We start from the raw sequence: 26,527 nt of genomic DNA on the forward strand, positions 1-26,527 counted from the left end.
TGGAAAATAGTAGAATGAAAAATCTGTGACAGTTCAGAGTGATATTATAGTAAGATTATTTTAACGACTGAAAATATGTAACAAAACACTTACAGGTAATAGTGTGTAGATCATAATTTTAATACAGAAAGCATTTGTTTGCAACGCGTGATGCTGTCTGTATGAGAAAAGTCAGAAGTCTATATCTCTAATATTTATGGGACACGTGAAGGAAAAGGATTTTTTGTGGCACAATATCGAATCAAAATTGTTTTATGGTGTACCCCTCACCCCAATATCCTCTCTCTCTCGCTCTCTCAATTCAATTTCAATTTCAATTTCAATTTAAGAGTGCTTTATTGGCATGACAAAAATTATACATTTGTATTGCCAAAGCAATTGCAGCTGGACCGCGTACAAATAGTACACATATGTATTAACAGAAAGAAAAATAATAATAACCGCCCTATTTGTCTTCCACCGCCCCCATCCACTGCAACATTCAGGCAGGTTCACACCTAATGTGCTTGTGCAGGCTCGGTGACGCCGCTGCTGTACTTGGAAATACTCGGTGAATCTGGAGCGTTCAGAGTATCAATCAGCAGCCAAACATCAAGCGACACTTCTAAATCACAGATCCTGTAGAACAACACGACAAACATGGCCGATCCAATGACCCAATCTTCTCAGATTTCGTCGTCACAAGGCCTAAACGATGGGCATTCTGCATCGTCCAAAGACTCCTCCGGTAAGAGAACGCGAACTAAATACATCGGTTCCGTTGAATTGGGTTCTATTTGTTTTGACGTTTTAGACTGCGAGTTTACTGATGTTCCAAATGGAAGCGCATTTGGCAGGTCGCACTGAATAGTGCAATACCAGATTATATAGTGTAAACCAGATTTTGAACAAGTTTGAAATGCCTTTAAGCCAGCACTGTGACTCTCTGGCGTTATGTAATAGCCTTGCACTGTTTATTTCTCACGTACACTTTCCATATCGCCTCCTTTTGGGCATAGTAGGAGGGGTTTTGGCGTTACACTTTGCAGGCAGAAATGGCATGGCGGATGTTGGAACTCGGAATGAATGTGTTCTCATCCACAGCTTTGACCTGACGTTTATTTTTAGGAAAAGGCCACGGAGAAATATGGGGACACCTAATACCCCTTTGAACCCATGGGCACATGTTGCGGCTCAGCTGATGATCTGCACTGCAGATGCATCCGAAACTGGAAGACGGTGTAAACGAAGGAAGAACCTACATACACACCCCATCTACAGTGCTAGCGAGCTAGAATAATCCATGTAGGCTAGCTGTCTACAATCGATTATGAAATCGTTTATATTAGATTTTAATGAATTGTATTATTAGTGCATCATAATAGTTGTGCTCTAAAATAGTTAGTTTTTTTATGAACTGAATCATGGCTGCAGCATACTGAACTGGGACATAGGAAATTAAAATAAACTGGTTTATTAATAAATAAATAAAAAAGACTGCGAATTACTAGGATGTTTAAATGTGTCCAGTAAGGGTGACGTAATTATGTCACGGAACCAAGTACATTCAAGGATTGATTTGTTAATAAATTGTTCTCGCTGTATATATACACACACACACACATTATGTATATATGTAAGAAATGGTAAACAAACCCTTGGCCTAATAAATGCAGTTAAGTTGGCCCATATTTACACGTTTTCAGTGGTTCTGTTGAAATGACGAGCTGCCATTTGCTCTGTTCCTGTATATGTTTGCCTTGTGAAAACAATGCAGCATGGTTTTTTGTTGACTAGGGATGTTGGTTCAGTGCTTTTTAGGTCGTCAGCAATATATGGAGCGCTTCTGGCCTCCTTGATTTGGCTTCATTAAGGCGTCTGGGATTCTAATAGAATTAGAACTTGAAGTTAAGACTCCTGATGTCACCCTGCTCTGAATTTTCAGCACACTTTAAAATCGTTTGATGACTTCAAATGCCTTTTTTGGCTCTTGAGCTTAGGTACATTGATTTCAGTTAGGTGTCGGAATCCAAATATAGCTGGAAGGATGTATACATGACTGGCCTACAGGCTTACTATCACAGACACCATATGTGAAGGTGACATATTGGACTGGATGGTTAAATTTAGCTGCAATGGCCCTCAAAGACACAATCTGAGATGCCTGTCTGGGTGCCATTGTCACGTTACACATGGTAAAAGCCTGTATGTAAATATAAGGTGTTAAATGATGCCATACCTAGCCAAATGGTGTTTTAATACAATATTCTGTGTTAAATTCAGGTTAAGCTCCATCAGTAGAATTTGTAGCTGTGAACTGACAGTTATGATCTTTAATTTGGAAATCTATGGAGGAAGCATGCAGTGGTTCATAGGCATCATTTGCAAGTGCATTTATTTGCAAGTCATTGTTTCTTGTGGAAAATATGACTATGAGAAGTTGATTCATAACTTGCCTATTATTTTTTTTAAATAGATTTTAGGTGCAAATTTAAATACATACAAGTGAAATTGTATATTTCATGTGTTATGGTTAGTCACTTTTTTATTTTGTCCTTCCTGGTTCATTTTGAATGAGATCAAGTAGTCTTTCAGGTGTATTTAAATGAATGCAACTTATTATAATTAAAGCTACGTACATATCAACTATATATAGATAGAGAGTTATGCATGCAGCTTTAATACTTTTTTTTTTATATATATGCTTTTGCATTTTGCTAACTTATGTTAGTTAGCAAAACGCAAAAGCATATATAGTTTGTGTCAACATTCCAAAAGTATTTTGTCAGCCACCACTAGATGTTTTTCGTAGACCTTAACTTGTATTCAACCCAGAACAATCTGTTTAAAATGTCATGCTATATGAGACCAAGAGATCATATTCAAATCGATTTCATCTTCGCTATATCAATACTGTCTTTTGCTTTGTCAGAAAACAGTTTCTCTCGGCCTCCCTCTTCTGTCTGCACACGATCCCTAAGGTCAATGCAGCTGGCTGAGGCAGCACTCTTAAAGATTTAGGTGTCATCATTAAGTCCCCTCAGGAATAGAGCTGATATTGCTGGCATGACAGAGATGGCTCTTCCAGAGTCAAAGGCCAATCCAGTCCCACTTTAAGCATTGCCCTGTAGCACAAGCCATCTTGGTGCACTGCATTTAACCCCTTGCAATAGATGGTATCTGTCTATCAGATCCTTGGATGTTGGATTACTACACCTTATTTCCTTATTAAATGTTTGCCGGCTAAACATGACCAACCGACCATGGTAGGATATCCGATTGTGATGCCATAATTGCACCACGTGGTTGCTGCTGTCACAAAAAGTGAAGCAGATTCTATATGGCTGACTCATAAGTGGGGAAAAACTTCAATCAAGATGACAGAGGGTGTGTGGATTTGTCAGGATTTTGGTGTCCACTTCAATGGTGCAAGGTGTGTCGCTTATTAAAAAGTGTTTGGGTGTGGTTTGGGCAAGGAATGCCGTGAAGCAGGGGTACACTCCTTATTTGTGACCAGTAGAGCTTACCCCGTTTAAGACTGTTGCATTACTCGATCAACCTGTTCTCTTTAACTTTCTCACCACTCTCGCTCTTGGCACTCCCTGTTCTTGTTGAGATTCCAGAGTAGATTAATCCAATTCTGGTGGCCTAGTGTTACCTCTACAGCCTGATGATTGACCCAACTGTTGTAAGTGGCTTCTGGATGAATGCAAATATTGTTTGCTTCCAAATCACATGAATTTTTGAAGTGTGGCTGAAAATGGCTTCCCTTAACAGGTTACATAACAGAGTGATGCAACATGTGGGTGCTTTGCAGGGTTAGATGTCAGAAAGTATGGGAGGGATCATTAAAAATTCCATGAGAAAGTTCCACCATTTCACTGTTATGAGTAAGTATTGTACACTATGCGGCTGAATCATGTTCATCAAAAAAGAATGTTGTGTATATGATTAGTTCTGTTTGTACAGAAACAAAGTGCTTTAATAGGTAGTATATGTTATGTGTATAATACTCATGAAAATAGGATAATGTTAATATTTATTAATGTACAAGCAAAAGTGTTTATTTTAGATACTGTGACTGGTCACTTTTGTTTGTTTGTTTCTTTGTTTGTTTTTTAAAATGAGCTTTATGGAAGTTTTTTTCCTCACAAACTTAAAATGGTGAATCAAATGTTCCAAACTGTCAAATATTAAATCAAATTCTAAAAATGGATGCTCAAACGATAAATCAAATGCAATTTAGTTTCTTCATTTGTAGCAATCAACTATAACAAAAATAAAATGAAATATAATTTGATATGTTTTCTTTAACAATTAATTAAAGCCCAGTCATAATTAAAACCATAATTAAATGCTCATACAATAAAGTTGTCCTAGGAGCCTTTTCAATTAAATACCATCTGTGGCTATTTTGATAATTTGATTTATTTATTTTATTTAATTCAGCAAAAAAATTAGGAAAAACTTCCATAAACTTTTTTTTTTTTGCCTTCACTAGTGTTCCAAATGAATTTCAGTACCGTACAGTATTCAGTAAAGTCTTTCAAGTAGTATAAGCTGCATGCATAAAAGACTGAGGTATGTTTTTTGGAATAGCTTTACAAAGATGAGAGCATCTCACACCATCAGTAGTGGTTGATTATCTCATCGATAAGTAGCTAACTTACTTGAATAGTAGATTAAAGGGAAAGATTACCAAAAAGTAAAATTCTGTAATTATTTACTCACCCTTATGTTATTCCTGTGTATATATATATAATATAAATATATAAGATATAAATCTGTATCACACAAAAGAAGGTATTTTTTTCTGTACTGTATATTAAAAGTCAACCAGATAAAATGTTGTTTGGACTTCAAACTTTTTTTGTAGTCCACAGAAGAAAATCGCTCAGGTTTAGAACTATATGAGGCTGAGTAAATGATGACTTTTTTTCTCTCTCTCTTTATTCATTGTCAAGTAAAGCACTTAGTTAGTTATTTGCTGTCAGCTCTTTTTAATTTTTTTTTAATTTTACTTTTCTAGATTCTTGAGATGTGAAAGGTGCTTCGCTGGGCATTTCACTAACATTTTCCCCTTTCAAATGTAGAGTATAAGAAGGATACTGAGACTTTTCTTCTCATTCTTCTGTCCTATTTTATTTTTTCAGATTCCTTTTTTTCTTCGCCTGTATCTCTCATTCAGTCTCCTCAAGGCAAGTGTATAGTTCTCTTATGATGCTCGCCTGCTGCTCTACCTTTTATCTTTCTCTCCATGCTCCTCTGTCATCTCTGTTCTATTAAGTATGCTTTATCCCACTGGGCTGCTGCTATGACGCTCTCCATCCCTCTCACCAGTGACCCTCTCCTCCTCTATACCAGACTAGATGTTCGCAGTAAGGGCTTCTTTTGGAGTTCTTCCTTTTAGGAGTAGGAAATGAAGCAGAGGACACAGAAAGAAGCTACCGATTGTTTTACTAAAGAATTAGATCCTTATCTCTCAAGCTAGAACCCAACCAGTTTATGTGGAAAATCATCAGAATGTCCTCTCCTTCAATCTGTATGGTCTTGATAACTAAGCTCTTACCTAAACATTAACAATCAAGTTCATAATTAGTCTCACACGTGCATGCCACTTGACCGTGTACTGTCCAGTCCAACTACCCTCCCTGACCAGTTTTGTAACAAGACCCTTGCTGTTTCTAATGGTGACCCCCTTGCAATCATGCACGTTGGAATCCATAATAACAGCCAAGTCCCTCCTGTTTTCAACAGTTTCTGAAATCCTCAAACTTGGATTCACTTCATGAATGCTCTTCAACTGAGATCATCCAAATTTCTGTGGCTTGTCGTCTAATGCCTTATTTGATCTAACACGGTCTCTACTTGGCTCTGTAAAACCAACAATACCCTGTAATATATGGGTTCCCGGGCTAAAAAGTTGAACGCAGCCATTCCTGGCAATAATTTGTGGCTACTACTTCCTATTTACCATTAGTATCCCTTGTCATTTCATAGGCACCCCACATCTGACATGGTTCACAGATTAAAAATGGGAAAGCTAAGTCCCCACAGATGCTAGAAATTCAATCGGCTCCAGTATATACCCACTGAAAACATGATTTAGGTCAGCGTTACTGTGGGTCCAGTTTAATCCCAAGATTGCCACCTTATTTTAATATAGCAGAGAAGTTCAAGTTCACTTTGTGCGAGAGCAGAATCCTAAAAATGGATCAGGTTGGTGTCCCTGAGGATTCATGTCCTTGATGTCCCCCCTCCCCTACAACAAACCGTGTTTGGAGCTACACCCCCAACACCGCACTGGTCCTGAAGGTAGAGCGCCACTGGGGAGGGATCTAGCAACAGGACGCTGCTTGGGGTTACATCCCCATGACTGCTGCGGCTGACTCTTCACCTGCTTTTTCCATGCATTTTGCATGTTGTCTTTTACCACAGAGTAAGAGGAAATCCTCAAATTTCAGTCTTTTTGTTTGTTTGTTCTTTTGTTTCGTGTCTATTTACTTTCAGGATTTTGATCATTGTAGAATTTATATATAGGAAGTGTTAGCATAAAGTGGATCTTGAGTAAATTCCTCACACTGTGTTGAAGTCTTCAGATATTTTGCATATTTTTTCATAAAAATATACTATTTAAATGACTCACCATAAAAGCGTTGCTTAGTTTGCACAATGAGTACTTAACCATACCACAATCTTAAAGAGATGTAGGGATTAAAGTCTTCAAGTTGAAACATGTAAAGTACAATAAATTACATATTCGTGTACTTTAGGTATATATAAAATATATACCTATAAATTTGATCTATTTTCAGAAGGCTTTACTCTTACTGGGTAGACTCTATAATCACAGAATTGAGAAAATACTAGTTTCTGTCAGTTACAGTGCACATGTTTTTTTTACTAGCAGAAATGTAGCATACAGCATGCAAATTCAAAGATTGTATCTTAAAGTAAATCCAGGAAGTGGCAGGTTTGTAAAGAGAAAAAATAATTAGGATGTTAGAATGTGGTAGTCATAAGGGCCTTTCGCACCGCTTTAGTTCCAGAACTAAATGTACAGTACTAAAGTACTGGGACGATTTTGCGCGAACTATTTCCCAGTACCATTTAAAGGTTGCATTCACACCGACAGTGTGTACTAGGAAATGATGTAAGCCGGTCGACAGCGACGTCATTTGTGCGTGGCGTTCAACAACGGAAACGAAGAACAACATTAACAACAGGAGGATGGAGGACGCTGTGATCGGAGCTGTGTTTTTGTTGTCTCGCGGGTTTCACAATAATGGACATGGAAAGTCGACGTATACGTAAAGCGATTGAAAGAACGGAAAGGAGGACTAAGAATCTCCAACGACAACTGGCAGTGCTACATTTGCTACAAGTGCCTGCACTTCAGCATCCGTCCATATATCGCTGTTCTCCATACTTGCGAAATAAGTTGACAAAATGTTTACAGTATGTTTACGCTGCGTTTTAAATCATGGCGGGTAAGGTGTGTAATGACTGTATCATTTATTTATTCATTATTTTATGTTACAGGGGTACCTGTAGTCCCTCCAGAACTGGTTTTATCACCCTACAGGAGAGTCAGGAGAAAATATTAAATTTAAAATTGTTTAGCATATGTGATGGAAACATTGTATTTAGATGTGCCTTGTTGCCTGCCTACCTCCACATAGTGCCTGTGATGGCAGAATTATTCATCTTTTGGACACAGCCATTGTGTTGCATGGTAAAGTGGTCAGAACTTCCTTTTTCAGTATGTGTCCAGCATTCACTTTGCTGTATTCCCTGTGCTCTTATAATTCTGGCCTCATTGTGTCATCTACACCATAATTTGATTTCTTTATCATCTCTCTTTTTTGAGATGGTTTGATAGTTGAGGCATAGTTTAGACAGCCCTTTAGTAGAATCCACAATAACAGTGCTTTAATTGTTTAACAAATTGATTTCTTTAGTAATTGTCTTGAGGGTATTGAGTACTTCATTTTGTTTGTCTGTTTTAATTGTTTCTTTGTTTTTGGGGGTGGTGTTTGATTATGGATGTCATCTGAAGTAAACAGTTGTGTAAATCTGCCCTTACAGGAGTAATACATTAAAACCATTAAGAATCCTTTTGTGTGTCATTGAGATTCCTCAATGGTATCAGCACATTGTCAAGCTGGCATGCAGACATCAAACTCCATCCATTAATATGTGGGACCATGCAATGTGTGCATGATCGCTTTAGCTTCAGTTAAATGGATGCAAGCAAATTAAGCATCTTGGGGAATGATCCATAAAGTTTCAATGTAGCTGCTGATTGCTAAAGTTGTTGGGATCTTTGACTCTGAAATTTTAATTCTTGATTTAAGACAATCCTATACAAGCCTAAGCTTCAGCATGTTCCCCTGCTTTAGCAAATTGGAATTAAGGTAAAGTATGCCTTGATCTTTATTTCCAACCCTCCTTTTCCTCTTTCTTGCTGCATGATGGATGCAGACAAAAGAGTGGTACTGGGCTCTGACAAACCTTCAGATAATTTGGCGACATCTCTTCGATTTTCTTCTCAGTCAAGTTCCTTTTCACCAGTTGCTTATGGAATCGACTCCTCAGGATCACCTGCTGACAACATAGATCGTACCTTCAAAGAGAAACGGGAGCTTTTTGATTCATCTTTTGGTTCTCAAAAGCAGGACTCCCCTATAAAGACATCCCCAGTGTCTGAGAGAATCAAAGCACTAGAAGCTTTAGCTGCAAAGCAGAATGATTTTGATAGAAGTGATGGGGGGTTTCCACATTTTAAAGAGCGTCACTATGAGAAGTCCCCAACTGAATCACATGGAATTTCCTCCCGCTTGTCCTTTCAGAAAAGGACAACATCAAATGAGCAGGAATCTTCAGAATTCCCCATTCAGAAAAGGAAAATGTCAAATGAGCAGGAATCTCCAGAATCACCCTTTCAGAAAAGGACGATGTCAAATGAACAGGAATCGCCCTTTCAGAAAAGGACCATGTCAAATGAGCAGGAATCTCCAGAATCGCCCTTTCAGAAAAGGACCATGTCAAATGAACAGGAATCTCCAGAATCGCCCTTTCTGAAAAGGACCATGTCGAATGAGCAGGAATCTCCAGAATCACCCTTTCAGAAAAGGACCATGTCGAATGAGCAGGAATCTCCAGAATCACCCTTTCAGAAAAGGACCATGTCGAATGAGAAGGAATCTCCAGAATCACCCTTTGAAGTGCTTGGAGAGGAAAGGCGTGGAAGTGACTTTGAGGACACTGCTGACTGGATGAGAGCTCACTTACCTCCAGCACCAGATTTCAACATTGAAGATCCTGATCTTGAAGAGGGAAATTATTCTCCCATGGCGCAAGAAAGCCCATCCAAAGTGATGAAACCAAGCAATGTTGATACAGCAAAAGTTCCAGAACCTTTTGCAAGAGTTCCTGATCAGTTTATGGACAGTCCCATCAAAGTGCCAGATGACGTCAATCAGACAAAGGGTGATGACAACAAGCAATCAAAACAAGAGAGTGTTGAGGAAGATTCTGAATTTGACCTGAACTTTTTACCAACAGCCTACATGTGGGACAAACAAGAGAAAGCTGATTTGGGCACTCAAGGCTATCAGATATTCCCTGACAATCAAGAGCTTCTTTCCTCCCCTGCTCCTCCTGCAGATTTTGAGTCTCCATCACTCCCTGTGTCCCAACAGATGGAGCCTAGTTCTACACAACATTCCAATATTTCAAAGGGAAACTTGGAGCCTGCTGAAATCCAAGAGGTAGACAGCTCTGGGGAGTCAGATGATACAGTGATTGAGGAAACTATGAGCATCCCAACAGTGGGAAACAATGACCTTTACACCAAAACCCCCAAGGAAGAGGAGACCGTTCCAACCACTGAAAAACAGCCAATACAGGTACCTATTATTAATGTAATTGAAACCGAGGAACAAGTTTTAAGTGATGATGAGGAACCATTTGAGGTGGAAGCGGAAGAGGAGGAGGAGGATGAAAAGTGTCAGATATTGCAAGGTGACGGCAAAAGGTCACCAGAACAACGTGACTCAGAGGTCCCAGAAAAAGTATTTGTGGAAACTCTACATGACGAGCATAAACCTGACCATGGCATTTCCTCTCATACAAATCAAAATGACTCTGATGCTGAGCACTCTCCTGAACACAAGGTGATTGAAGATGATTATGAAAGTGGCATTTTTCTCCAGTCCTCTCCGGACTCTGGAGGCCTGAATTCAGAGAACTCTCAAGAGCTTATGTCTCAGAATTTAGTGACCTTTGAACCCCTTAAAGAGTCATCCCTTGATAAAGACCTAGACAAGACCGCAGAAATACTTTCTGACCTTCCCCCTGACATCAGTTCCCTCTCAAATGAGCCCAGTGATGTAGAGACTTACCTGGATCATTACGCCAGTGAAGAGCTTGCTTTAAAAGACCAACTGAATTCATCTTATTTTAAGGAAAGTAAAGGTGAGAAAACAGAGTTTTCAAAGTCAAGCTGTCTTCAAGATAATCAAAATACCAATGTTTCGGAATCATTTGAGCATATTCCTGATGATTTCAATGAGACACCCAACAAATGCAGGCTAGACTATGAATCTGTGCCCGATCCTTCATCTGATATTCCTGATGATATTGAGACCATAATCCCTCAAAATGAAATGCCAAGTGTTGATTCAGAAGATCAAAAGTCATCAGTAGAAATCAAAGCTTCAATCTTGCAGGAACAGGAGGAGTTGCCAGTCCAGTCCATTGATCGACAGCCACCAGTTCAAGAGAACCCACCTGCACCATTTCCCTCTTTTCACAATGAGCAGTCTAGCAAAATCAGTGAAAATATTTCTGGCCCTGTGGAAAATGAGGTTACTGAGGGATCAGTGATAACCAAGTCTGAACCTCGAGTTGTGCCCACCAAAGATCTTTTAGATAGACCAGATTCGCCAGATACTCTAAGTGATACAGAGACGTTTGAAGCAGAATGTTCAGTAACAGCAGCGACTGACAGCTTCGTGGAGTTCATGAGGGAGTGTCTTAAGTCACAGCAGGACGAGGAACCTGAGGTCCTCAGTCCCGGACACAAAGCTATAGACCAGAATCCCAAATCTGATGCTCCTGCTTCCACTCAATCCTCTCCAGCTATGATCATGGACTTGGAGCAGGAGCGCCTCACAATTTCTGCTTTGAAAGAGCTTGGTAGCAGCCAAGAGGACGAAGACAAGGATATTCCCACTATGAAGACTGTCCTAAAGCATGATAACGCTGCACTTCCTACACCTAGACCTGAGACCTCATCTTCTCACACTCTTCAAAACGAGTATCAGCCTGATGCCTTACTTCCCAAAGAGGTAGAGGCATTCGACATTTGGGTTGCAGAGGCCTACCACCTTGCAGAGCATGTCTTGATGGCAATACTAACCCATCTTACAGGTAACATGTCTTTCTTCTGGGCAAGTAGCCTGCTAACCCTGCACGCATAGTATGCCCAGTTACTAGACCTTACTTACCTCTTTTACTTTATAACTCCACTTTAATTTACTCAACTCTAACCTATAAGAATGCTTCTGAAAAATGTCAATAACTAAACATTCTCAAGCTATTACAATAGCCTTATGGAGATTCTAAATGTCTTGTTTGTTGTGAGGTAATCTTTATTAAATGTACTGTTGTATTTTTTTTCTAAGACATGTCCCATGACCTTAAAAACATGATGGTACAATATTAAAAGTGATAAGTACCTGTATAAACATTCCTGCAGGATGGCTGCATGCAAACCCTTGAAGTCAGATGGTACAGTTCATGTCTTGTCTCAGGTTTCATCTTTTTATGTAACCTTCTTCAGGAAGTCAGGATAAATGTGTCGTTTAACATGAGTAGCATTATCTTCCATTTGGCAGTTAGTAGGCTATTGTTTTAGGTGTACACTCATCTGGTGTGACACGAGAGAAAGTGATGAACTCAATCTTTTAGCTGTTTACTAATTATAAATAGATTCTTATGCATTCTCAAAATATGATTTTAAGTATTATATATAGTCTTATAAATTTTACCCCCGCCCCTTGTCACACATTGCTCCGTAAAACTCAGTTGTTTCACACATATGCAGAGAGAACGATCCAAAGCCTGACTCATTATCTAAAGCGTATACATTTTCTGCGTGCCTTCATTTACCATGAATGACTGTTACGATGTCTACAATTATGCTCTTAGCAGACACTTCCTTAATAATGTATATTCAGGGTTTTATTAAGGCTACATGATTACTGTGATTATTCATTATCAGCACAATTATTCATTTCAATTAAATAAATAGCCTATATTGTGTTTTTATTTTTATTTTTTATTTTTTTTTGTATTCTAAAATTCCAAAACAAGCTGAGAATATTTCCCTCAATTACTTTAATGTTGAGGTTTGAACTTTGGACTCCTGTGAAGGATCCTGTTGTGATCAAAGTTAATGGAGAATAAATTTGCTTCTCACAATTAGTTATTCACAGATAATTTTATAATTGTGAAGCATCAGTTTCCGTATTAAAAACTAATAGTTCAAATCAGGCATCAGGAATCATATACAACTTTTTTTTTTACCAAATGTATTAATACAGGTTAATGGTATTTTATGAATATACTATATTGTTATAAATTCTTTTGTTGTTCATTTATATGCATTTGAGATGTTAACTATATTAGTATCTGTAGAAATTTACATTAAGTAAAAGTAACTGATGTTAATGAATTCAACCTTACTGTAAAGTGTTGCCAATTCATATAGACAGTAATTCATTTATTGTGCCAGATGCCATATATAGCTGTAACAGAGTAAGTGGGTTATTTAATAGATCTAGAGCATATTCTTTGTCTCACTTTTCAGTCTGCTTGAGTTGTTAACTGTGGGTGAGATTTATTTATTTTTAAACAACGTTTGCAACTTGGTATTTTAGCTGTCAGTCATCTAAATACAGCTGACTGAGAGCTTTCCAGTGGTGTGAAAGTTTGTTTTAATGGGTGTGGTAGTTTCCACTTGGGTTTGTCAGAGCTGTAGATAATAGCATGTGGTTGTGTGAACTCTAGCATAGGTTTGGCTAATAGCTGCACTCAATTGTTTATTTATATGAATATGAAGCTACAAATAAATATTCATATTAGGCATTAGAATTTTTCCAATTGGTCTGCCTTGTAAAATGTAGTAGTTTAATTTCACTTGAGACTTGATGAGAAGCAAGTGCAAACATTTGAAGCACGCTGAAACAGACCATAGTGTATAAATATGGCCAAAAGCCTTTAAATAACTGACCTCATTAGGGTTTCATTGCATGAAAATTGGCTCACGTTGTTCGTTTCTCAACATACAAATGAGCTCTCACTGTGACGAGGAAAAACTGGAATTTTTAGCTGAGCTTCTTGTACTTGGGTGGGATGGGTGATTTCATGCATGACTCTTAAATGATTCACACACACGTGGACTCTTACACGGTTTCGCACCAATGCATTAGATGGTGTATGTACCTTTAAGAGCCCAGCTCTGTGAGAACTAAAAGAGGCCACTGCGGCTCAGCAGCCACTGGGACATGCTGTTGTATCTGGGTCCACTAACGCCAGCGAGGGAGGGAGGGAATGATAACGAATAACTGTTCTCAGCCTAGGCTGCCTCCCCGTGGGCACTAGCAAAGCATGCTGGGAGGAATTCAGACCCCTGCAGTGAGCAAGAAGGAAACCCCTCACATGCACTTAGCGTTTTAGCCTCCGAGCTGTGAGAGTGGACAAAAACAATGGGGCTCTCTCAGGCTCTGAATCATTTGCCACACACCATTGTGCTGTAGTTATGTCACGTTGACTGTTGTTGTAAACAATCTTTTTTCCTCTGTTTGCTCAAGAACAGTTATTCTTGTTTTTCACTTTTTAACCACTTCCTCTCTTAAAATATAGCATTCAGCTGACCGGAGCTCATATAGAGTTCCAAATAAAAAAAAATTTAAATTCTATATTTTTTCACAATTATTATTATTAAATTTTTTTTTAAGTATGCCTGTCTGTTTGTGACTTTGTTGTCCCATGACATTTTTTTGAAGCATGTCTTGGGACATGACATGCAGGCATTTTTTTTCTGTTGTGAGAACCAGTAGGTACACTACTGTTCAAATGAATTGGGGGCCAATAAGATTTTTATTTAAAGGAAATTAATACTTTCCGTTTTCGTTAAATTAAATTGATCAAAGTGGCAGTAATGACAATGTTACAAATGATTTCTATTTCAAATAAAAGCTGTTCTTTTGAACTTTCTATTTATAAAAAATAATAATAATAATTTTCCACAGAAATATTAAACAGAACATTTTCAACATATATTTTTTATAAGATGAAATGTTTGGGGATGATTTGATTTCTAAAAGATCATGTGACACTGAAGATTAGAGTAATAGCTGCTGAAAGCTCATCACAGTAATAAATTACATTTTTTAAATATATTAAAATAGAAAAGTTCTTTTAAATTGAAATAATATTTCACAATATTACTGTTCTTATGAAGCTACAAATAAATATTCATATTAGGCATTAGAATTTTTCCAATTGGTCTGCCTTGTAAAATGTAGTAGTTTAATTTCACTTGAGACTTGATGAGAAGCAAGTGCAAACATTTGAAGCACGCTGAAACAGACCATAGTGTATAAATATGGCCAAAAGCCTTTAAATAACTGACCTCATTAGGGTTTCATTGCATGAAAATTGGCTCACGTTGTTCGTTTCTCAACATACAAATGAGCTCTCACTGTGACGAGGAAAAACTGGAATTTTTAGCTGAGCTTCTTGTACTTGGGTGGGATGGGTGATTTCATGCATGACTCTTAAATGATTCACACACACGTGGACTCTTACACGGTTTCGCACCAATGCATTAGATGGTGTATGTACCTTTAAGAGCCCAGCTCTGTGAGAACTAAAAGAGGCCACTGCGGCTCAGCAGCCACTGGGACATGCTGTTGTATCTGGGTCCACTAACGCCAGCGAGGGAGGGAGGGAATGATAACGAATAACTGTTCTCAGCCTAGGCTGCCTCCCCGTGGGCACTAGCAAAGCATGCTGGGAGGAATTCAGACCCCTGCAGTGAGCAAGAAGGAAACCCCTCACATGCACTTAGCGTTTTAGCCTCCGAGCTGTGAGAGTGGACAAAAACAATGGGGCTCTCTCAGGCTCTGAATCATTTGCCACACACCATTGTGCTGTAGTTATGTCACGTTGACTGTTGTTGTAAACAATCTTTTTTCCTCTGGTTGCTCAAGAACAGTTATTCTTGTTTTTCACTTTTTAACCACTTCCTCTCTTAAAATATAGCATTCAGCTGACCGGAGCTCATATAGAGTTCCAAATAAAAAAAATTTTAAATTCTATATTTTTTCACAATTATTATTATTATTAAAAAAAATTAAGTATGCCTGTCTGTTTGTGACTTTGGTGTCCCATGACATTTTTTTGAAGCATGTCTTGGGACATGACATGCAGGCATTTTTTTTCTGTTGTGAGAACCAGTAGGTACACTACTGTTCAAATGAATTGGGGGCCAATAAGATTTTTATTTAAAGGAAATTAATACTTTCCGTTTTCGTTAAATTAAATTGATCAAAGTGGCAGTAATGACAATGTTACAAATGATTTCTATTTCAAATAAAAGCTGTTCTTTTGAACTTTCTATTTATAAAAAATAATAATAATAATTTTCCACAGAAATATTAAACAGAACATTTTCAACATATATTTTTTATAAGATGAAATGTTTGGGGATGATTTGATTTCTAAAAGATCATGTGACACTGAAGATTAGAGTAATAGCTGCTGAAAGCTCATCACAGTAATAAATTACATTTTTTAAATATATTAAAATAGAAAAGTTCTTTTAAATTGAAATAATATTTCACAATATTACTGTTCTTACTGTATTTTTCTTCAAATGAATGCAGCCTTGGTGAGTCTTCTTTAAAAAAAAAAAAAAAAAAACATTATTTTTGAAAGACATATAAAAAAATTATACAACCCCAAATTTTTTAACCCTAATTATATTTATTTATTTACTTATTTTGGCCTCTCCCACCTTAGTGACCTTGACCTTGGTTGTATTCACCAATTAAAATCATGCAAAAATTAAATTTTATATGCCCTGTTGAACAGATATTAAATCAGTATATTTAATAAAAATTTATTATTTAGTGATTCGTGCATTTCAGAGTTTAAAAGTTCTCTGAAAACTTAAGGGGAAAAGCTGTACCTGACCATGTATTGCTTGAATTGAATGCATGAATGCATTTACAGTCTCCTGGAGTGTGAACGCCATATCTGTTCTTGAGGTGATATGTTAAAGCTGACAGACCAAACATAGTAACAGTGGAAGACGTGGTTGTGTTTTCAACCAGCCAGCGCTTGCACGTGTATGGTCTTGTGTTACAAGGAATTCCTCCTCTAATAAGACTTTGCCAGGAAAATATATATGGGTGTATTATTCTGTTCTTGTAGGGTCCAAAATTGTGCAACCTCCTTATGAAATTAGATGTTTTGAATACCACCGTCTTCCCCCATAGACCATATGTCCGTGATTTCCTGAGGAATGGAAACACAGAGCCGAACCCCCTCAAGGCATCGCTCCACGTGAAGAGTGCCTTTTATGTAAGGCTTCTTTAAAAGGTTCCTTTCACACCACATCACCAGCCACTCGAAAACTGCATTACGTAACTGCAACCGTATGGAAAATATGAGCTCTATATTATTTGAGAGACCTAATGATTTTGCAGTTCAGGTACAAAAAGAGAACCCATTAAAATAATGTGTTGCTGCCTTTTACTGCTGCAGGCTCGGGATTTAAAGTGTTTTGCACCAGTTCAACAATTCATTCTTTTTTTGTCACTGTTTCTATACGTTCATCGAACCACGCCACGCACACGGTTTTCACATGCTCTCTCTGTCGTGCAGTGAATGACCTGGTGCACTGGCGGGACCCTAAGAAGTCAGGTGTGGTGTTTGGCGTGTCGCTGCTGTTGCTGCTTTCTCTGGCAGCGTTTAGCGTGATCAGCGTGGTCTCCTACCTGCTGCTGGCCCTGCTCTGTGTCACCATCTCTTTCCGCATCTACAAATCTGTCATCCAGGCTGTGCAGAAGTCCAGCGATGGACATCCCTTCAAGTAAGAGCCTTGTCTTTTTGGCCTGCCTGTCTGTCTGTGTCCTGTCAATAAACTCACTGTAAAGTAGATATTTGAGAAAATAATGCCAGATTTACTAAACCGGGCAAATTGGCGTTAGAGCGCAATTCCATAAAAGTGCCGATGGGAGGGGGAAATTCTGCATGTGATTTACTGACAAATGCACACAATAAAGAACACGGACACAACCAGATAATTTCCATAATGACCAGCGCAATCTACCAAGAGCAGCGCAAATTACCGCCTGGTTTAAGACATTAAACATTTTTTGGGCATTAAATAATGGCGCAAATACCAGTAATTTGACGAGCGCAAACGTTAGTAAAGCCGGTGCAAGCTGTTAGTAAATCTGGCCCAAAATATACTAAACACCATCATGGTGACGCACATGATACTGAAATATTGCAATGAACATTAATTTAACAACATTAGATGTAAGATAAAATCCTAATGTACACAACTGATAAGAAAAAACTAAGAAACCGTTATTTCAACAAAAAACATTAAAAATTAGGTGTCATGCAGGGAATTCTGGGAGTGTCAATTTGTTTATTCACTGTAAGTTATATAAAGACTCCCTTCCAAAAACTGTAATTTTAACAGTATTTTACTGTAAAGTTACATTAAATGTAATTACAGTTATTCACCGTATATAGTATGAAAACTTACTGTTAACCAATTAACAGGTTTTACTGTAGCATTTTTAGTCGTTTACTGTTAAAATCACAATCATTTTTTGCAGTTTAAATAATTTTAGCTTTAAAAACTAGCTAGAAAAACTGTCTTGTGTGCAATTTAAATGTTTAGAAAATGTCAAAATTTGTAATATTATCTTTTCACTTCAGTTTCAGGTATTAATATAATTATTTATTATGCTGTGCAGAAGTCCAGCGATGGACATCCCTTCAAGTAAGAGCCTTGTCTTTTTGGCCTGCCTGTCTGTCTGTGTCCTGTCAATAAACTCACTGTAAAGTAGATATTTGAGAAAATAATGCCAGATTTACTAAACCGGGCAAATTGGCGTTAGAGCGCAATTCCATAAAAGTGCCGATGGGAGGGGGAAATTCTGCATGTGATTTACTGACAAATGCACACAATAAAGAACACGGACACAACCAGATAATTTCCATAATGACCAGCGCAATCTACCAAGAGCAGCGCAAATTACCGCCTGGTTTAAGACATTAAACATTTTTTGGGCATTAAATAATGGCGCAAATACCAGTAATTTGACGAGCGCAAACGTTAGTAAAGCCGGTGCAAGCTGTTAGTAAATCTGGCCCAAAATATACTAAACACCATCATGGTGACGCACATGATACTGAAATATTGCAATGAACATTAATTTAACAACATTAGATGTAAGATAAAATCCTAATGTACACAACTGATAAGAAAAAACTAAGAAACCGTTATTTCAACAAAAAACATTAAAAATTAGGTGTCATGCAGGGAATTCTGGGAGTGTCAATTTGTTTATTCACTGTAAGTTATATAAAGACTCCCTTCCAAAAACTGTAATTTTAACAGTATTTTACTGTAAAGTTACATTAAATGTAATTACAGTTATTCACCGTATATAGTATGAAAACTTACTGTTAACCAATTAACAGGTTTTACTGTAGCATTTTTAGTCGTTTACTGTTAAAATCACAATCATTTTTTGCAGTTTAAATAATTTTAGCTTTAAAAACTAGCTAGAAAAACTGTCTTGTGTGCAATTTAAATGTTTAGAAAATGTCAAAATTTGTAATATTATCTTTTCACTTCAGTTTCAGGTATTAATATAATTATTTATTATAATTAAAATCTAATATATAAATTAGTGCTGTCAAACAATTATTCGCATCCAAAATAAAGGTTTTTGTTCACATAATATGTGTGTGTGTACTTTTATATATTTATTATGTGTATATATAAATACATATGCATGCACTTATTTAAGAAAAATATGCTATGTTTATATATTAAAGGGGTCAAATGATGTTGCTAAAAAGAACATTATTTTGTGTATTTGGTGTAATGAAATGTTTATGCGGTTTAAGGTAAAAAAAAAACACATTATTTTCCACATACTATACATTATTGTTTCTCCTCTATGCCCCGCCTTTCTGAAACGCGTCGATTTTTACAAAGCTCATCGGTCTGAAAAGCGAGGTGTGCTATGATTGGCCAGCTATCCAGTGCATTGTGATTGGCCGAATACCTCAAGCGTGTGACAGAAATGTTACGCCCCTACCATACTGTGTTTCCATCATACAGTCTATGGTTTCCATGTGTCCAGCGCGACGAGACAAACCCATTACAAACGAGGCATTTGTTGCATCCAGTGGGGACATAATGACTTGTACTGTATTTTTACGCTTTGCGTTGCATAACGCCACGTAAACATAAAACCATGTCTGCATTTGCGATCGGAGAAATGACCAACAATAAGCGCTACACTGCTCAAACTCGCGTTTGAATCATCAGTGGCAAATTCTTTAAATATAAAAAAACTTACTTACAGTCTGTGAGTCAGAACAGCTGGTATTGTAGTCTACTCTACCAGGATCAGGAAACAGTCCTCCAAAAATGTGCTGCACACATCTGAATATTTGGGTTGAACTGTTCTGGAACAGTGTTGTAAATACAACTTAACCACTGGTTTCTAGTCGTCTCCTCTTTTGGAAGACCAAACAAAGTAGTTTCACTTTCACAACGAAACACAGCATCACACATGGCAGCCTTGAGTGAGCGGTGGCCGGCGGATTCGACGAAGGAGCGTCCAGCTGGCTTGTGGCAACCACATGTGATGACCACGGGCTGGACTCCGATTCATCCACGGTGAAAGCCGATCCGGCGATCCACAGCACGAAGTTGATGTATTCCCTCAGCGACCAGCACTATTTATATATAATATAAATTATATGAATATAAATATACTTGTAAATATTTTCAAAATATGTACTCTGTGTTTGTATTTATATATACACAGTACACATATATTACGTAAACAAAAACTTTAATTTTGGATGTGATTAATCGCGATTAATCGTTTGACTGCACTAATATATATATATATGTATGTGTATATATATATATATATATGTGTGTGTGTATATGTATATGCATTTCACGCTTCACCTTTAACATTATAGGTCCATTTGGCTCTTTTAATGTTAGGGTCTGTGTTAGTAAGTGTTGGTGCAGTGTGTGGGTATTCAGTGGCAGGGCTAATTGGGTTGACCCATGTTCCTGTGACAGGGCTCTGATGGAGAAAGATGTCACCGTGCCCCCCGAGACCTTCCGTAAGCACGTGGACGCCTGTCTCACCCAGGTCAACCGTGTGCTCAAGCAGATGAGCCGCCTCTTTCTGGTCCAGGATCTGGTGGATTCCCTCAAGGTCAGTGCCAGCAATTATAAATGCTATGATTTAAAGAGATAGTTTACCAAAAAATTAATTTCTTTCAGAATTTATTGATCTACTTGGTCAAAACGTGCATGACTTTCTCCAGTACATACAAAAATATATATATTCAATAAAGTTTAAGTTTATAGTGACTCCAGAAATGACAAGAGGCAACAAGGAGCAGTTATTTCTTGCTATATTAGCTGTAAGATTTTTATTAAAGCATTGCATTTACTTCAGAATTCATTAAAATAATTTTGCTCTCTGGCTTTCTGTTTGTTTGACCCACATTACCTTCTGATTTCAGCTGGCAGTGGTTATGTGGCTGATGACATATGTTGGAGCGGTCTTCAATGGCATCACTATCCTCATCCTCGGTAGGCCGAATGTTCCACTTTTAGCATCGCACTTAAATTTGAGGGGAATTTTTGATTTGTGGGGAACAAAATTGCTTCATATTTAGTTATAGGCTGACCAATTGAGAATGAATCCACATTTCAATGTTTTCTTTTCCAGCCGACATCCTGCTCTTCAGTGTACCGCCCATCTATGAGAAAAACAAGGTTAGATCTAGATCTTTCAGTTGCAAACTATGCACGGTGTGCTCCAAAAAAGCATTTAATGTGGGGGTCCTAATAATAATAATAATAATACTCTCCCAGTTTGGGGTCGGTAAGATTTTTAAATATTTTTTTTTTAAATCTCATATGCTAGCCAAGGCTTAATTTATTGTAAGTAGTAAATGCATTAAAAACAGTAATATTGTGAAGTGTTATTATAATTTAAAATAACTGTTTTCTGTTTGAATATATTTTAAAATGAAGTTTATTCCTATGATGGCAAAGCTGAATGTGCTCCAAAAAAGCATTTAATGTGGGGGTCCTAATAATAATAATAATAATACTCTCCCAGTTTGGGGTCGGTAAGATTTTTAAATATTTTTTTTTAAATCTCATATGCTAGCCAAGGCTTAATTTATTGTAAGTAGTAAATGCATTAAAAACAGTAATATTGTGAAGTGTTATTATAATTTAAAATAACTGTTTTCTGTTTGAATATATTTTAAAATGAAGTTTATTCCTATGATGGCAAAGCTGAATTTTCAGCATCATTACTTCAGTCTTTAGTGTCACATGATCCTTCAGAAATCATTCTAATATGCTGATTTGCTGCTCAAGAAACTTTTTTTTATCAATGCTTGATGTTCTTTACATAAACTGTGGTACATTTTTGTCAGGATTCTTTGATGAATAGATAAATAAAATAAAATAGAACATAGAAATCATTTGTAACATTATACATGTCTTTACTGCCGCTTTTGATCAATTTAATGCATCCTTGCTGAAAGAATTATTAAAATCTTACTGACCCCAAACCTTTTAACAGTAATCTAATAATTATAATAAAATATTTTCCGTAGTAACTAATTTAGCTCTGCCTAAGCAGGGTGAGGGATAGAAAAGCAAATGTTGTATTCACGTGGCTAATGTATTAGCAATCAACTATATCATGTTAACAAGTATTACAGGTTGCTCTTGTTACTCATGATCTTTAATGACAAAGAGGAAACTTGTCCATAGAAAATAGTTTCGCTACATTCATAACAAGTACAAGATTTTAAAACGCTTATAAAGAGTTGCTTTTAATAAAAAAAAATAGGGATGCACGATATATCGGCCACCATATCGGTATCGGCCCATATCGGCTCATTTTTTCTGTTATCGGTATCGGCCTGATAAGAAAATTTGGCCGATATCTTAAAGCCGATAAATAATGCATTATTTCCTTCAGAGACACTTCAGATGCGCGCTGTTCGTTTGCAGCCTTTTGTGCAATTGTACATTGTAATATTGTGTTTATTTGATGTATATCTGATGTATCTCATATAGAATGCGTTTGGTAAAGTTAAAAGAGCGCTTCAGTTTACCAGTGATCATCTTTAGCTCAGCACACGCAGCCCAAACAGCAGTGCACAACATTAATAACTATGATTGGGAATGTTTACACGTGTAATGATGTCCAGTGACTTGTTTGCATTATTTATGCATTATTTTATTTATTTGTAAGACTTTTTTATGACTAAATTTGGTAATGGGAGAGTAAAAATATTTTTAAAACGTACACCGTTCAAACTAGGCTGCTTATGTTGAAGTGTTTGGGATGTGGCTTTTAATGATGAGACCTTTTTTGTAATCAGGCTCTCAAAAAGTATATAACAATTTGGATATAGATTTATCGGCCAACATATCGGTTATCGGCTTTCAAAAATAAAGAATAATCGGTTATCGGTATCGGCCAAAATTTTCATATCGGTGCATCCCTAAAAAAAAAGCGTCTTATGATGGATGACACATGCTCAAATGCAGTTAGTGTTTGAGAGCAGGCGGCCCACTCAGAGTGAATAGTAATCATTATGTATGATTATTACACCAGAGGGGTCTTATGTAAGCCCTTACTGAAGACTTGTCATAATCTTTACTTAAAGCATTTGTCAAGTCCTAAATTCTTATGTAACTGTGATTTGTTCATGGGTGCCTGATGCAGTTTTCACAAATTAAATACAGCACTAATGTATGGCTATAATGATGCATCCATAATGGTGCCACAAAACTCTGAACCGTCTCTTTAATTTCCATGGCGCAGAACACTATGCACTGACCTCAAAACTGCAGTAACCCAGTTTTTAATATCTTTACAGTGAGAAAATTAAAGCCACAACTCTCTAGCTTTACTATGCTAGTTTTTATCAATATTTTGAATTAGTTTCTATTTTGATATTTTATCAATTTTCTTGCTCTTTTTAGTTAGTTTTAGTAAGTTCTTGTCATTTAAAAAAAAAAAGTCCATAGTTTTTATTTTTCTCATTTTTAGTTATTTTAGTACATCACGTTAAAGTAAATGGAAAAAGAGATGTTTGTTTGTCGATGTTCAGGCTGTTTTCCACCAATATATATTTATATCCACAAAAGTGGCCTCAATAAATATTCTGTATAGTTAGAGAGTCCCTGCAGGTTCTTAAAGTCCAATTTAATATATTATATTAAATATATTTTTAATGGTATAAGAAAACTTTCATTACAATTTCATGCGGTCTTAAATTTGTAGACAGAAAAACAGAAATCGCAATACAACCTAATGTGATTATTAAACTTGTTAAAGGCTGTGATTTAATACAATAAATATTCACATTTCAAAACACAGTGATATTACAATCATTGTTTCTTATGATGCAAGCTCTCTTTGCTCTTTCCACAGACCCAGATTGACCGTTACATTGGCATTGCACGCACTCAAGTCAACACTACAATTGCCAAGTGAGTATACTATGAGTAGAGTAATACAGTAAAAATGTATTCCATCTGTGCCTGCTATTTATCCATAAAGAACTGAGTGTTGGAAATGGCAGCCAATTAGTGAGACCTTGATGCCACATAGTAACATTGCCACCTAATGGGCATTTGTCTCATTTTTTTTCTCCTTCAGGCTACAAGAGAAACTCCCAGGAGCCATGAAGCGCTGTAAAGCAGAATGATCCTCCTCTCCGATCCCTCGTTACCATATTTACCATCCTTCTATCTTTAGCTGCCTCCCCTTATACTAAGCCCCGCCCCTTCCCCTCTCTTCCCGTTTAACCCCACACCTTAAAACAACCATGATCTGCACTGAACCAGCTAGTATGTAAAATCTAAAAAGCTTCTTGTTATTCAATGTTAACTCTGCAGCTTATTAATGAGCATTAGGAAAAGAAGCTTGGGGCTCCAGGAGCTGGTGTTTTTCAACACAGGAAGTGATGTAATGCTACTGGATGCCCATTTTGAAGGCCAGTGCACGGAAGGATTTGTGAACTAGACTGAACCTATGACTTGGTTTTGAGTGTTGGGTTGGGTGGTGCTGTAGCAATGAATAAAGACAGGTGTTTGACTCAAAATCAAATGTCTGTACTTTAAAAAAAATTACATTTCACTGAAAACTGCTGGGGAACATTTTTTTTCAAAAGAGAGAACTTTATGAAACATACTTTTCCCCCCTCTTTGTGCTTCGAAAAATGTGTACGTATTCGTCTGAAATGCACTGAACATTTCTAGACTTGCACGTTTTGATCAGTCAGAATGGATCGGGACGCTACCAGCAGTGATAATTCGGTCTAGTTCACTCTCCTTCCTGTTATTGGCGCAATTTTTAATTTTGTGTATGTATATATAGTTCGATTACAACAGGCTCTTTGCTGTGAAGTAGTTAGTGTTGCTTTTTATATTAAAAAAAAAACAATATACAGCTCTTATATTTGTCTCTTTCGCACCTCTCGCGCACTCAGTCATCTGAGTGGAGTTCACATGTAAATGTTATTGTTATTACTCTTCAAATAATAGTTATTATATTATATCTCGATTAGGATGGCTGCTTTATGTCCCCTGTCTGACATTGGCTTCGTAACAATAAATATGAATAACCTTAAGATTGAGTTTTATGTATAGGATCATCAGAGCACCAGAATATAGGAGAGAAAGGCAATAACTTTCTGCTTGATGTGATGTTGGCCCCACAAGTCATCGATTTTTGTTGAAACGGGGCCAGTGCCCATAATTCATGTCATTTAGAAAAGTAAGCCCGTTTTTTTTTTTTTTTTTTTTGGTCAGCATTTTGGGGCATCGTTTACCACCTTGGGCACTGAAGAGGTATAAATATTTAAAAAGGCTGCAAAGAACGATTATTTAAGCTGGATAATTACACTTACTAATCACATGTGGTAACACTGTTTTTTCTTGAAAGTCGAAACCCCACTGTAAACACTGTTGGCTTTTAGGATACTACAAGGGTGAGTTTATTTCTGAAAGGGAAGGGTAGCATAGTAAAAATAGCTTCAGGTTGGGCCGCTGTGTTTTAAAAGCAGCGTCAGTCCGCGCAAAAACTACTCGAATGCATTTATGCGCACAGTTACGACGTGATAAATGGATTATCCACCATATATCAAGTTACAGTCATATTGTTGCTTTTGTTACTGCATAGTCTGTCAGCTCCTGATGGTTTTATTGCATTGTTCACTTAACATTCCAGCTGATGCAGTTGGAAGCATGTCCAAATTGGAAAATTGAAGGTTTAACACTAACACGTTCCATCACATTTTAAGTTTGTTCTGTGATTATTGTCCCTTTCTAATATACTTTGATTTGCTGTACATGATTTTTTTTCTCTCTCTCTCTCTCTCTCTCACCCTTTTTGTGTCATATGCATGTTCACACACATGATCAGATTCAGATGGAAGTGTCTTGTCATTGTGTTGCTTAACTAGCATGTTCTACAGTTGAGATCACATGTGCGGTGTTGCTTTCGAAGAACAGGTCAAGCTCTGACAGTTTGCATTAACACATTGTTTTCTTTGCGTTTAAGGGTAAATTATGACTATATAACTCATTTTTTTAATAGATGCAAACCTCTCTGTTTAGGTTCTTCGTCTTATTATCCGTTTTCTTCTCTTCTGAGGTTCAGTTTAATATTTGGGTTTTGTTTTTTTGTTTTTTTACTTAATCCTAGTACCTTGGCATGTTTGCTGTTTCTTCTTTCCTGTGTTTCTCTCTGAGAAGGGTTGACGGAGATCACATTCTTTTTGCTTTGGACTCTTGAAGACTAGATGTGATGGCTAACATCTACATTCAGTTTGTTAGTTTTGAATTAAATTAATATGTGGGCGCTTTTGGATGCAAACAGGAAAACTTGTGGTCCCTGTAATGATGTCAAAGTGAACTTAATAAAAATGCCAAAAGCATTTGTAGTGCTTGGTTTTTTGTTTTTTAAATGAATAGCATAAAAGGGTACATTAACTAGATCAAAAGTGACTAAAAATACACAAAAATATTAAGCAGCTGCTTTTAACACTGACAATAATTTGATTACCAAATCAGAAGAATGATATTAGAATGATTTCTGAAGGATCATGTGATACTGAAGTGATGCTGAAAATTCAGCTTTAC

The 26,527-nt window shown here is 37.0% G+C and overlaps 1 protein-coding gene across 3 annotated transcripts; it reads left to right on the top strand.

Annotated features, from left to right (window-relative positions):
* Nucleotides 1–443: 443 nt before the first annotated feature.
* On the top strand, nt 444–26,322 carry rtn3 (reticulon 3). Of its 3 annotated transcripts, XM_016289076.1 has the most exons (9): nt 444–727; nt 5,133–5,177; nt 8,464–11,415; nt 16,942–17,149; nt 20,414–20,552; nt 20,866–20,935; nt 21,075–21,121; nt 23,814–23,872; nt 24,042–26,322. In XM_016289076.1, exons 1-9 carry the CDS (start codon nt 640–642, stop codon nt 24,088–24,090), a joined length of 3,657 nt encoding a protein of 1,218 aa, XP_016144562.1. In that variant the 5' UTR covers nt 444–639; the 3' UTR covers nt 24,091–26,322. The 3 variants fall into 3 exon arrangements, with proteins under 3 accessions (XP_016144562.1, XP_016144563.1, XP_016144564.1); XM_016289077.1 differs by lacking the exon at nt 8,464–11,415; XM_016289078.1 differs by lacking the exons at nt 5,133–5,177; nt 8,464–11,415.
* The last annotated feature ends 205 nt before the right edge of the window (nt 26,323–26,527 follow it).

This window comes from Sinocyclocheilus grahami, unplaced genomic scaffold (assembly GCF_001515645.1).
Source record: "Sinocyclocheilus grahami isolate Dianchi unplaced genomic scaffold, SAMN03320097.WGS_v1.1 scaffold240.1, whole genome shotgun sequence".
Classification (NCBI taxonomy): Eukaryota; Metazoa; Chordata; class Actinopteri; order Cypriniformes; family Cyprinidae; genus Sinocyclocheilus; species Sinocyclocheilus grahami.

What these genes read in the sequence shown, in the direction of transcription:
- rtn3 (XM_016289076.1), top strand. Translation starts at nt 640, where the DNA reads ATGGCCGATCCAATGACCCAATCTTCTCAGATTTCGTCGTCACAAGGC. An exon ending in ATCGTCCAAAGACTCCTCCG is followed by an intron (nt 728 to 5,132) that starts GTAAGAGAACGC and finishes TTATTTTTTCAG; the next exon opens with ATTCCTTTTTTTCTTCGCCT. An exon ending in CATCACTATCCTCATCCTCG is followed by an intron (nt 20,936 to 21,074) that starts GTAGGCCGAATG and finishes TTTCTTTTCCAG; the next exon opens with CCGACATCCTGCTCTTCAGT.